Source organism: Heptranchias perlo, chromosome 7 (assembly GCF_035084215.1).
Source record: "Heptranchias perlo isolate sHepPer1 chromosome 7, sHepPer1.hap1, whole genome shotgun sequence".
In the NCBI taxonomy this organism is placed as follows: Eukaryota; Metazoa; Chordata; class Chondrichthyes; order Hexanchiformes; family Hexanchidae; genus Heptranchias; species Heptranchias perlo.
Window position 1 is genome coordinate 37049178 of NC_090331.1, and position 12186 is coordinate 37061363.

Below are 12186 nucleotides of genomic sequence, written 5' to 3' on the forward strand. Positions count from 1 at the left end.
AGGTTCTGGACACATTGCCACTGCTGGTGACCTCCTCGGCCACCTCCAGCCAGCCCTTCTTGGGGGTGGAGGGAGGGCATTTCCTCCCATCCATTGGGAAAAAGATTTCCCTCCTCCTCCTCACCCCATCGAGCAGCAACTGGAGTGAGGAGTCCAAAAACCTTGGAGCAGCCTTTCCTCTGGCCTGCTCCATGGTCCAAAATTGGTTGTTTGCTGCAGGAGCATTGGAGGACTGCCCCTTTTAATAGGGCTCCTCCTGCTGACAGCCTGTGATGCGGGTGCGCAGTGTGCCCACTGTGCAGGTCTAGGACGGGAAACCCGGAAGCAAAGGTAAATACTTCAATCAAGATGTGATTGCGTGCGTAGCACCCCGATTTCACTGGGAGCGTTACCCACGCACCCAGTCGACTCCCCGCTGCCAACCCGCCGCCCTCCTAATATCAGGCCCTAGATCATTAAAAACAGGATTGCAGGTTGGCAATGCTATTACAAGGGTAACTGGGATCCTGGGTTTTATTTAAATTGACGATGAAACAAGAACAAAGTCGTGATAGCGAATGTGCTCAAAGTATTGGTGGTGCCTCATTGTGAATAATGAGTGCAATTGTGTCAACTTCATTACGGGAATGATATTGGAAGCATAGAAAAGATGAAATTCAGACCATTAGGATGATAGTTGTGATGAAAGTATGCAGCAACGATGAAACATTTCAATAAAACATGGTTGTATTCAGTGGAGAAGGTTAAAGGGATTGAATAGAAGTGTTCGTAAAATCATGACAGGGTTGCAGGGGATTAATAATTTAAATATTCTATGTAATTGTCAGTCAACCAGTAAAAGGGGGCAACAATTTAGGGTTTGAAATGCAAAGATATATGGAGAGAGAAGAAGAATTTTTTGTTCCTGGGATGGGCTTTTGGAATATGAAATGGTTACAACAAGTGTTCATTGGCTGAGACAATCACAGCATTTGGAGAGAATATATCATCGCATAATAAGAAAGAAATGGAAAACATGGAGGGATAGACCTGAAATATCAGATTGGGTGAATAGCTTCACTGGGGATCCAGCATGGACATATTCAGGGTAATGTTTGGTTCTGGCACAGGTGGAAAACTGGCAGTTGCAGATCAGATGGCCGTGATACATCTCGCCCGATTTTCCTTTCCATCGACTTCGTTCTACAATTGTCGGTTTTCTGTCTCTGCCAAAACTGAAAATGACCCTCTTTCATTTCTCCTTCTCAGACACATAAATCTCTTGTGCACTGTGTTTAATGGAATTGTTTATTGTCCGATGAAAATGCACAAGAAGCAAATATTCTAAACCAATCCTTTTGACAAACCTGGGTCTGAAGAAAGCTTTTTTCTGCAAGAAATTCAATCCAATCTGGAGTATTCTTCATATGATTGTTGTATATTAACATTCCTGAATACCTCTCTTATAGGTAATACAACATCAGAGATGACATCCCCATCAGGTATGTTCTGTACAGTTCATTGTGACTGTATTGTCAGGCATTGAAATTATTGTTGAAAATCAGAAATACGTTTGCTTGAATTCTTTGGTTTATAAAATATTTTACTGTCCATTAGTTTGTGTTTACGGTATTAATTTATTTCCGCCATCATGAAATAAGACCCCAAAGATTGCTCAATAATTATTCATCTGAGGAGGAAAGTAATATGAAATGGAGGAAACAATAAAATACTTTATAAAGGATTCAATTTTGTGGCTTTAATGCTCCTATTGTTCCAGGGATTATCCATGTGTACTCAATACATGTAGAACACAGATATGTCATAGCTGAACCTTTACTCAGGCAGTTATTTTCAATTCATCTAAATTAAAAACATTTGCACTCAGGAGTCCAGTCACTGTTTGAGAAGTGATCAGCAATATTCTGTTACTGAAGACAGAGGAAACTTTCCCATGCAGAATAAAAGGAAGCGATTTTGTATGATTTTCTCGCATTACAACATTTTTAATATCTATTTGGTTTTTAGTTTATTTATTGGATTAGTTTGTTTATTGGTCCACGTTGAGAAGAAACAGGAAAGTGCTCCCATAAATAAGGCTCCTGGGGAGATACTTGATGTGAGTTGAAATATAATTGAAAAGATTAATTTGGTTGTTATTTTTTGGAACTGATAGAGAAATATTTTAAGGAAAGCACCGTTTGTACAGTGGAGACACAGTACAACACAAGTTTATGACACCTACAGTTGTACTCAGGAACACTTTTCTGACCAATACAGGTTATAAATTTGGGACAAAAGAACAGGGCTTTGCAAATTTACCATAATTGGAAAAATTCTTAATGGAATGGAGGAACAGAGAGATCTGTGGGTGCAGATAATGGATCTTTAAAAATAGGATTGCAGGTGGGCCAAGCTATCACAAGGGCAATTCTGTTGCTTTCTGATTTCAAGGGCCACTGAGGTGCATACCATGGAATATCATGGATTACAATAAATATTAAATTATTTTTGTCAGTCTCCAGATATTAATCTAATTTTGCATTCCGATGGAGAATTTATTATTGATTGCAAATGAAAAATTTTGATTTTTTAAATTAACACTGCTGAATACCTCTCTTACAGAGTTTGCAACATCAAATATGACAACCATAGCAGGTATGTTCTGTACATTTCGTTGTGGTTGTAATGTAAAACTCATAAATGGAATCAAAGGAGGTGAATTTCCTCGAGGCTTCTCCCTCTCCGCCACCGTAACTTTGGTGAAAGTTTGGTGGAAACACCTTTTACGTACATAAATGGGATTTCCACCAAAATTATGGCAACATGGTGGGAGGAGCCTTGAGGAAATTCACCTCCTAAGATTCCTTTTATAAGTTTTATGTATCAAGCAGCTCCGGCAATCTTCATTGCAGTTACTGTCCAAAATGCTCTAATTTTAATAGGTTAACCACTTTATGACAAAAACGTACTGCTTGTCTGTGCTGAATTTTTTAGCTTGTGCAGTCTTATTACAAGAATTTGTGCAGTCTTATTACACGGGGCTATTTGTGATTTTCTGTGAGCTAGCTCTGCAATTGCACAGAAAATACACAATGGGGATAGACTGTCCCCTGGCGCGTACTTTGGGTGGCCAGCCGGTGGAGTGTGGTCCACTGGCCATCCGATAATCCTGGTGGTAGATCCAGTCCATTTTGAATGTCAGGCCTCATTAGCATTCAGCCAGTGGGCTGCGGATGAAAACGAGCACCTTGGGGCCACTTGCCAGATCCAAGCTGCCGCAATATCACCGTAGATGCTCCCCCAGTACATTATTGAACCCTGATTTGCATATTAAAAGTGCCTACCGCCTGACTCAGGTGGGCACTCTGGCCGGCCAGCGGTAGCTCTGGGGGAAGATTGCGGTGGCTGCAGCGATGGTGCAAACGAGCGTTAAGTCATTCCCCACTTTTTCCGGGACATCATCGCCTGTTTCTGCTGGGTGGGAAACCTCAAAATCTCCTCCATACGTTATTGCAGACAAAAGTCAATTAATATGCATCAGGATAGTGGCTCCTGAAACAAAGATGTTTTCACGTGTTGGACACAAGACATTCAGTTCCAGATGTCATAGTTAGATCATAGTTGGACTGGTAAACAGCCATGCCCTTGTCAAAGATTGCCTGCATTATTCCTCAGAAGTACTTCGAAGCACCAAACTGCTCAAGGTGTCATTCTATTCTATTTGCCCAGCAAGGCACCCAGATGATCAGGCTAAGAGAAGTCACCATTCATCACTAAAGAATTCTAAACATTTGATAGACTGTGAATGGCTGTTGACTTGAGCTAATTAAGAGGAATATAGCCATCTTTTGTCTTTACATAAGAACATAAGAAATAGGAGCAGGAGTAGGCCATACGGTCCCTCGAGCCTGCTCCACCATTCAATAAGATCATGGCTGACCTTTGACCTCAACTCCACATTCCCGCCTGATCTCCATATCCCTTGATTCCCTTAGAATCCAAAAATCTATCGATCTCAGCCTTGAATATACTCAATGACTGAGCATTAGCAGCCCTCTGGGCTGGAGAATTCCAAACATTCACAACCCTCTGAGTGAAGAAATTCCTCCTCATGTCAATCCTATGTGTCCGACCCCTTATCCTGAGGTTATGTCCCCTAGTTCTAGACTCTCCAGCCAAGGGAAACAGCCTCTCAAAATCCACCCTGTCAAGCCCTCTTAGAATCTTGTATGTTTCAATGAGATCACCTCTCATTCTTCTAAAGTCCAGAGAATATAGGCCCATTCTACTCAATCGATCCTCATCAGACTACCCTCTAATTCTAGGAATTAAACTAGTGAACCTTTATTTTACGTGAGGTTCAAAAGAAGCTGGATTGTATTTTTGTGGAATGCTTCTTTACCTGATGGCCAGTTTCAGTCAGCAGTCACTGTGAATATTGCAAACAACAGCTGTGTTTTAAAAGTTTTAGTGTCACTAGCAGAGGATTGAAGCTACAGTAAACTTCCGTTTAAAATGTCTGGTTAGTTAAAAAGGGAGAGCGTCATGTGAAGTAATGTATATTTTCCTGTGTTACACAGTTTACAATTCATTTGCCTTATGTACATAAAATCACTTGGTTCAAAACCTGTGCCTCGATTTGGTAAGAGTGTATATCCAGTCTGCCTTTCAAAGAGAAGAGAATCATGTGGTGTCACATAATGCATTACAGTAACAGAGAGCAGCACTATCCCTGGGTCTCCCTATAATTTACCTGAATATTAGGCAGAAAAAGTGCTCTCTGGATCATAAAGGATGTGAGGAACGCTTACAGGAGTGAGCCGGTGATGCTGAACCTGAGAAAATATTTAGTGTAAAAACCCAAAACCTTGATACATTGTCTGTTAGAAGGCTAAACATTGGTTGTTAGTCCAGTGTGCTATAGTATTTGCCTGTAGGGCAACATTTGCAATCAGGTATTCAGGATAACTTCTTAAAGCAACAGAATCTCTTTGTTATGATTTAAGATAACTGGTCATTCACAGAGCATGCCACGTCTTTGTGTTTATAAGCTGTACCCTCACAGTTTGAATGAAAGTGGCAGCCTAAATTGGATTCTGGGAGTTGTAGTCCACCAGAATGCCATGTACAGAATGAGACTAGTGCATTCTGGGGATTGTCATGCAGAAAATGGCAGGCAAAGTGTTTTGACAAAGTGTCTTTACCCGCAATGTCAACTTGTCTGTTTTCTCCACAGATGCTGAGTGTTTGTTACATTTTATGTTTTTATTTCACATTTCCTGCATCTGCAGTATTTTGCCTTTTGTGCAAAGAGTGGTACTGACACAAGGGGCTTACAATTAGGAAGCTGTACGATGCTCTGTGACTGACCAGTGTTGTTGTCAATGATTAAAAAGTCTGCTGCTTTAAAGATATATCCTGATTATCAGGTTGGGTAAACAAAAAAATGCTTTACACTCAAGCACTGTAGTAAATTGGACTAACAGCCAGTGTTTAGCTTCCTACCCCATATCAACAGAGAAGATGATTCAAGCTCTGGAAACATTAAAAAATCCCACCCTCAGGACCTAGAAAGGGGCCATCCCTATGGGGACAAAAGTTGTTGCAGAGATTAAAATGAAGGTCTGAAGAGGGTCTCAGTCTGAAACATTAGGAGGATCAGCGGGAATGGAGTGGGGGAGCAATTAAACTGGAGCGGCTCCATTGCGCCTTCCATTCCTGTCGACCTGTGATGTTAACGCTGCTGGTTTTGGCAGCAGATGAGCCTCCTGCCTGACTCTGGCGGAAGCCTCATTAATAAATGGAAATCGGGGTCTCATGACATGCATGGGACCCCATTAGCATTTTAATCCGCTCCTGAGTGGAGCACCCACCGTGGCTGCCACACCAGGTAAAACTGTTGACAAGCTAGCAAGGTCCACGAAGGTAAGTAAAAAAAGTGCTTCTCCAGGCCGGACAAGGAAAGTTCAGGCCTCTGCTGCCCCAGGGTCCCCCGCTCGCCCTAGCTGCAAGACCCTCGGAACACCCCCCACCCGCGTTGCCCCCCCTCCCCACCGTCTCCCGGACTTACCTTGCTGCTGGCAACCTTCTTCTGATGTCGGATATGGAGGAGCAGCTGACCGGTGAGATTTAAATGAGGTCCAGCAGGTAAAATCTTCGAGACCTCTGAATCAGGGGAATGAGGTCGGTGAACTGGAGCAAGTGTCAGTGGGAGCACATTTAGGGAACAATGTTCATAGTATCATAAGGTTTAGATTCGCTATGGAAAAGGACACAGAGCAATCTAGAGTAAAAATTCTTAATTGGAAGAGGGCCAATTTCAGTGGGTTGAGAACTACTCTGGCCGGAGTAAATTGGATTCAAAGATTGGCAGGCAAAACTGTATTGAACAATGGGTGGCCATTAAAGAAAAGATGGTTCGGGTACAATCTGGATACATTCCCAAGTGGGTGAAAGGTAGGACAACCAAAGCCAGACCTCCCTGGATGTCGAAGGAGATAGAGAGCAAGATGAAACAGAAGTGGGGGTGTATGACAGATGTCAGGTTGTTAATACAAGTGAGAACCAGGCTGTGCATAAAAAGTTCAGAAGGGAAGCAAAAAAGGAAATAAGGGGGGCAAAGAGAGAGTATGTGAATAGACTGGTAGCTAACATAAAAGGGAATCTGAAAATCTTCTATAGGCATATAAATAGTAAACGGGTAGTAAGAGGAGGAGTGGGGCCGATTAGGGACCAAAAAGGAGATATATGCATGGAGGCAGAGGGCATGGCAGGGGTACTAAATGAGTACTTTCCATCTGTCTTTACCAAGGAAGAAGATGCTGCCAAAGTCACAGTAAAAGAGGAGGTAGTTGAGATACTGGATGGGATAAAAATTGATAAAGAGGAGGTACTAGAAAGGCTAGCTGTACTTAAAATAGATAAGTCACCAGGCCCGGATGGGATGCATCCTAGGTTGCTGAGGGAGGTACGGGTGGAAATTGCAGAGGTGCTGGCCATAATCTTCCAATCCTCCTTAGACATAGGGGTTGTGCCGGAGGACTGGAGAATTGCAAATGTCACACCCTTGTTCAAAAAAGGATGTAAAGATAAACCCAGCAACTACAGGCTAGTCAGTTTAACCTCGGTGGTGGGGAAGCTTTTAGAAACAATAATCCAGGTCAAAATTAATAGTCACTTGGACAAGTGTGGTTTAATAAGGGAAAGCCAGCATGGATTGGTTAAAGGCAAATCGTGTTTGGCTAACTTGATTGAGTTTTTTGATGAAGTAACGGAGAGGGTTGATGAGGGCAATATGGTTGATGTATATATAGACTTCCAAAAGATGTTTGATGAAGTGCCACATAATAGGCTTGTCGATAAAATTGAAACCCATGGAATAAAAGGGACAGTGGCAACTTGAATACGAAATTGGCTAAATAATAGGAAACGGAGAGTAGTGGTGAACGGCGGGTTTTTCAGACTGGAGGAAGGTGTGCTGTGGTGTTCCCCAGGGGTCGGTACTAGGACCACTGCTTTTCCTGATATGTATTAATGACTTGGACTTGGGTGTACAGGGTACAATTTCAAAAGTTGCAGATGACACGAAACTTGGAAGTGTAAGAACAGTGAGGAGGATAATGATAGACTTCAAGAGGATATAGACAGGCTGGTGGAATGGGCGGACACATGGCGGATGAAATTTAACGCTGAGAAGTGTGAGGTGATACATTTTGGTAGGAAGAACGAGGAGAGGCAGTATAAACTAAAGCGTACAACTCTAAAGTGGGTGCAGGAACAGAGAGACCTGGGGGTGTATGTATACAGGTCGTTGAAGGTGGCAGGGCAAGTTGAGAAAGCGGTTAAGAAAGCATACCCATCCTGGGCTTTATAAATAGAGGCATAGAGTACAAAAGCAAGGATGTTATGTTGAACCTTTATAAAATACTGGTTAGGCCACAATTGGAGTATTGTGTCCAATTCTGGGCACCGCACATTAGGAAGGATGTGAAGGCCTTAGAGAAGGAGCAGAAAAGATTTACTAGGATGGTTCCAGGGATGAGGGACCTCAGTTACGTGGATAGACTGGAAAAGCTGGGATTGTTCTCCTTCGAGCAGAGAAGGTTGAGAGGAGATTTGATAGAGGTGTTCAAAATCATGAAGGGTCGATACAAAGTAAATAAAGAAAAATTGTTCCTACTGGCAGAAGGGTCGCAAACCAGAGGACACAGGTTTAAGGTGATTGGCAAAAGAACCAAAGGCGACATGAGGAAAAACTTTTTAATGCAGCAAGTGGTTATGATCAATGAACTGCCTGAAAGGGTGGTGGAAGCAGGGTCAATTGTGGCTTTCAAAAAGGAATTAGATAGGTACCTGAAAGAGAAAAATTTGCAGGGCTACGGGGTAAAAGCGGGGGAGTGGGACTAGCTGGATTGATTTTGCAGAGAGCCAGCGCAGGCTCAATGGGCTGAATGGCCTCCTTCTGTGCCGTAACCATTCTATCACATTCCCGTGCTATTAACGTTCCTCATGGACATCTTGAAACAGCAGAAATAGGCCCTGGGTTTTTCACAATTGCAGAATTGCCTAACAACCAGGGGCAGTGGCTTTTTAGAATGTGAAAATCAACAGAAAGGAAGACACAGAGGCCAATTATGGAATCTTCACCATTTCCAGGGCTGTGAAGTCAAGCACTACTGCACCTACATCAGGCACTCTGTTTACAAGATAACTCATCAGTTGCCCTGCAGAATGCAGCACAAAATGAGTTATCTTGTCTGTGGTGCTCTAATGATTAAATTAATGAGCTCTGAAAACAAGTTAAAGACACTAAATCAGCATGAGTTGGAATAAACAAACTTATAATCATGTAAACAATCAGTGGTATCGGTGTGTGAGGCGGGGCATTGTGCTAAACAAGAAGAGGAGAACTAAGAGTTTGTTTATTAACTTAGGAAACATTTCACTAAAAACCTATCTGAGGGAGTAACAGACAGCAATAAATAAGAATTTGGCTGAAGCATTTAAAGAAAAAATACCATAGTCTCAATTCAGTGGGGAATGGAAGGATTTGGACTTCATGCCAGAAGAGGAGAAAATTACCATGTGCTGTACATAGACCTAAACAACAGAGTGAGCTGGATAGGAAGAATGACTTTTTTGTTCCTATTTTATTCTATCTTCTTTTGCTGTTGATATATAAGTACAATATAAAAGCTTGATTATTGATCTTTGTTTCAGGAAAAGGAGATAATTGAAAACTTCCTCCCTTATTTTAATGGAAGAACTGGCGACACTCCTTGCTCAAGCAGCATTATAGAAATCCTAGTATCCTAGCATTTAATAGCACAGAAGGTGGCCATTTGGTTCATTACATCTGTGCTAGCTCTCTAAAAGAGCTATCCACTTAGTCCCATTCACCTGATCTTTCCCCATATCCTTTAAAATTTTAATTTTTCAGAAATTTATTGAATTCCTTTTTAAAAGCTATTATGGTAGAACATTCCATGTCCTAACATGCTCTGCGTTAAAAAAAATCTTCTAACCTCTCCCTTTGTTCTTTGGTGGTAATCTTAAATCTATGCCCTCCAGTTACAGAATTACCAACCGGTGGCAATAACTATATCTGATGGGGTCATTTTAACCTAACCGCCTGATAAGAAACTGACAAGATCGGATCAGCTGCCCATATTACAACCTGCCCAATTTTACTTTCCATTGAAGTCAATGGGCGGATCCAATCTTGTCAGTTTCCCATCAAGCGGATTAGGTTAAAATTACACCTTCAGTGTCAGCTACGTTCAATAGTAACAGTCTTGCCTTTGAGTTTGTTTGATTGGATTCCAGGACTTTAGTGCATAATCTAGACTGAATCTTCAATGCAGAACTGAGGGAGTACTGCATTGTAAGAGGGTGCTGTCTTATGGATGAGATGTTAAACTGAGGCCCTGTCTGCCTGTTCAGGTCGATGCCAAAGATCCCATGGCATTATCTGAAGAAGAGCAGGGTGTTCTCTCAATGTCCTCAATTAATGCCACTAAGATGGATTAACTGGTCATTTATCTCATTGCTGTTTGTGGGACCTTCCTGTTTACAAATTGGCTGCTGCATTTATCTATATAACAACAGCGTCTAGACTTCAAAAGTATTTCATTGGCTGTGAAGCACTTTGGAACATCCTGACATGAAAGGCACAATGTAATTGCAAATTTTGTCTTTCCTTATCAAAACCCTCATAATTTTAAACACTTCTATCAGATCTTCTCTGCAGAATTTGAATATTTGTGAAATAATTGATTGATGAAAGAACTTAACCTTCTTTGTTCTAATGAACAGAGCTCTAGTTTCTCTATTCCCTCCTCATAACTAAAGCCTTTCATCCTTGGTACCATCTTGATGAATCTCATCTGTACTCTGTCCCTCACCTTGGGATCTTTCCTAAAGGTGCGTAACATTGGACACAACAGTCTAACTGCAGCCTAACCAATGATTTGTATATATTTAGCATTACCTCTTTGCTTTTGTACTCAAACCATTATTTATAAAACCTAGAATCCATATGTTTTTTTAACAGCTTTAACAACTTACCCTCCAACTTTTAAAGATTTGTGTATCTAAACCTCTATGTTTCGATGCTCCTCTACTCCTTTTAAAGTTTTACCATTTAGTATATGGGAGAAAATTTCTGTGGGGTTCTCCCGTTCTCCTAACATACTTTTGGTGTAAGATTAGGAAAAACCGTAAATGCCCATTTTTAGCCGGGGCTTCCACTAAAGTTACAATTAGTAGAGCGGGTGAACCCTCACAGAAATTCCAAGCATATATGTCCTCTCCTTATTCATCGTTCCAAAATGTATCACCTCAGATTTCCCTGCATTAAATTTCATCTGACATTTATGTAGCATTTGTATATTTGTAGAATAATTGATTAATCTATGATCCAAATGTAGAAAACATTTTAATTGTATCATGTCTGAGAATTTCAGTGACTTCAGTAGCCAATTACAGTAATTTTCTTTAATACCCCCAGATCCATGTCATAATACATGCAAAAAAAAGAATACTCAATGTGTTCAACGGGATACAGCTGAAGGATTTGTTTGTGAATGTCAGCCTGGATATCAAGACAAAAAAGGCGACTGTGAAAGGTTGAGTATGAGTAATTAGCATAAAAGATTCAATTTATTTTAGACACCTTTCTCCCCCTACAGACTATTCACCACACATTGTCCTCCAGCCACTGGAAGAGGACTGGCTGGAAGGCAATGGCTGCTCACAGAGATATCCCCACCGGACATGGCTCATGATTCCTGTCAGGAACCCGTGCAAAGCTGCAGAGCACGTCTACAACGAGAGCCAAGCTGCCACAAGGAACTTTATCAAGCCAACAATCGGTGTGCTCAAGCAATGCTTCCGCTGCCTGGATTGTTCAAAGCAGCTTTGCAGTACACGCCTGAGTGGGTATTCAGATTTGTTGTCATTTGCTGCAAGCTCCACAACTTCGCCATCATGAGGGATGAGCCTTTACCATCACCTAGGCAGCAACAAGTGCAGAAGGAGCAGGAAGAGGAGGAGGAGAAAGAAGATGAAGAGGAGGAAGAGGAGGAGGAGAGGCAGCGACCATCAGAACCCCTATCTGCCCAAGCTCTCAGAGAACGTCTCATCGAGGAGCGCTTCACCTAAATCAGCCCTCCCATTCCCCATTCATCAACAGTCCCACAATCCCTACCACTTTCCTTACAACCAGAATCTGATTGCCTTCCTTCACTCCACATTTATGGGTCTTCACTACAAAGACAAGCACCAACACCAAATCCAGAACAAATTTATCAAACAAATATAGTCAAATTACATCAGCATTGACAAAAAATAACTAATCACCCTTGTGCAAGCTCTTAGTGCCTGTCTTGTATGCACATTTTCCTATCCTCATGTTCCAACTAGGTGTTTTCCCAGTGGCTGCATCTTGGGAGGTGGAAGGCTACTGAGCTTCCATTGAAAACACTGCCAATGGCCTTGGAGGACGACCTCAAGCAGCTCTGAGCCTACAAGAACTCGCTGCAAACTGCAGCATCTCTGTGTGGACTGCAGCATTCTGGGCCGGCAGGCTGAGTGGCACCAGCAAGGGCACTGGCGGACACTCTAGTGGGATAGCAGACATGGCTATCATCCTAATAGGGGACAGCAGGTGCCTCTCTCATGGAACCAAGGCAACTCTCCGGAAAA

The 12186-nt window shown here is 42.0% G+C and overlaps 1 protein-coding gene across 4 annotated transcripts in view; it reads left to right on the forward strand.

Annotated features, from left to right (window-relative positions):
- The window catches only part of LOC137323285 (mucin-13-like), a 58214-nt gene that overhangs the window by 32582 nt on the left and 13446 nt on the right, over window positions 1–12186 (forward strand). For 2 of the 4 annotated variants that reach the window (XM_067986773.1, XM_067986775.1), the window contains 3 exons: window positions 1449–1481; window positions 2605–2637; window positions 10991–11108. In XM_067986773.1, coding sequence (XP_067842874.1) covers window positions 1449–1481; window positions 2605–2637; window positions 10991–11108 — 184 coding nt within the window. The remainder of the gene's footprint in view (window positions 1–1448; window positions 1482–2604; window positions 2638–10990; window positions 11109–12186) is intronic. The other 2 variants (XM_067986774.1, XM_067986776.1) reach the window with 1 other exon arrangement.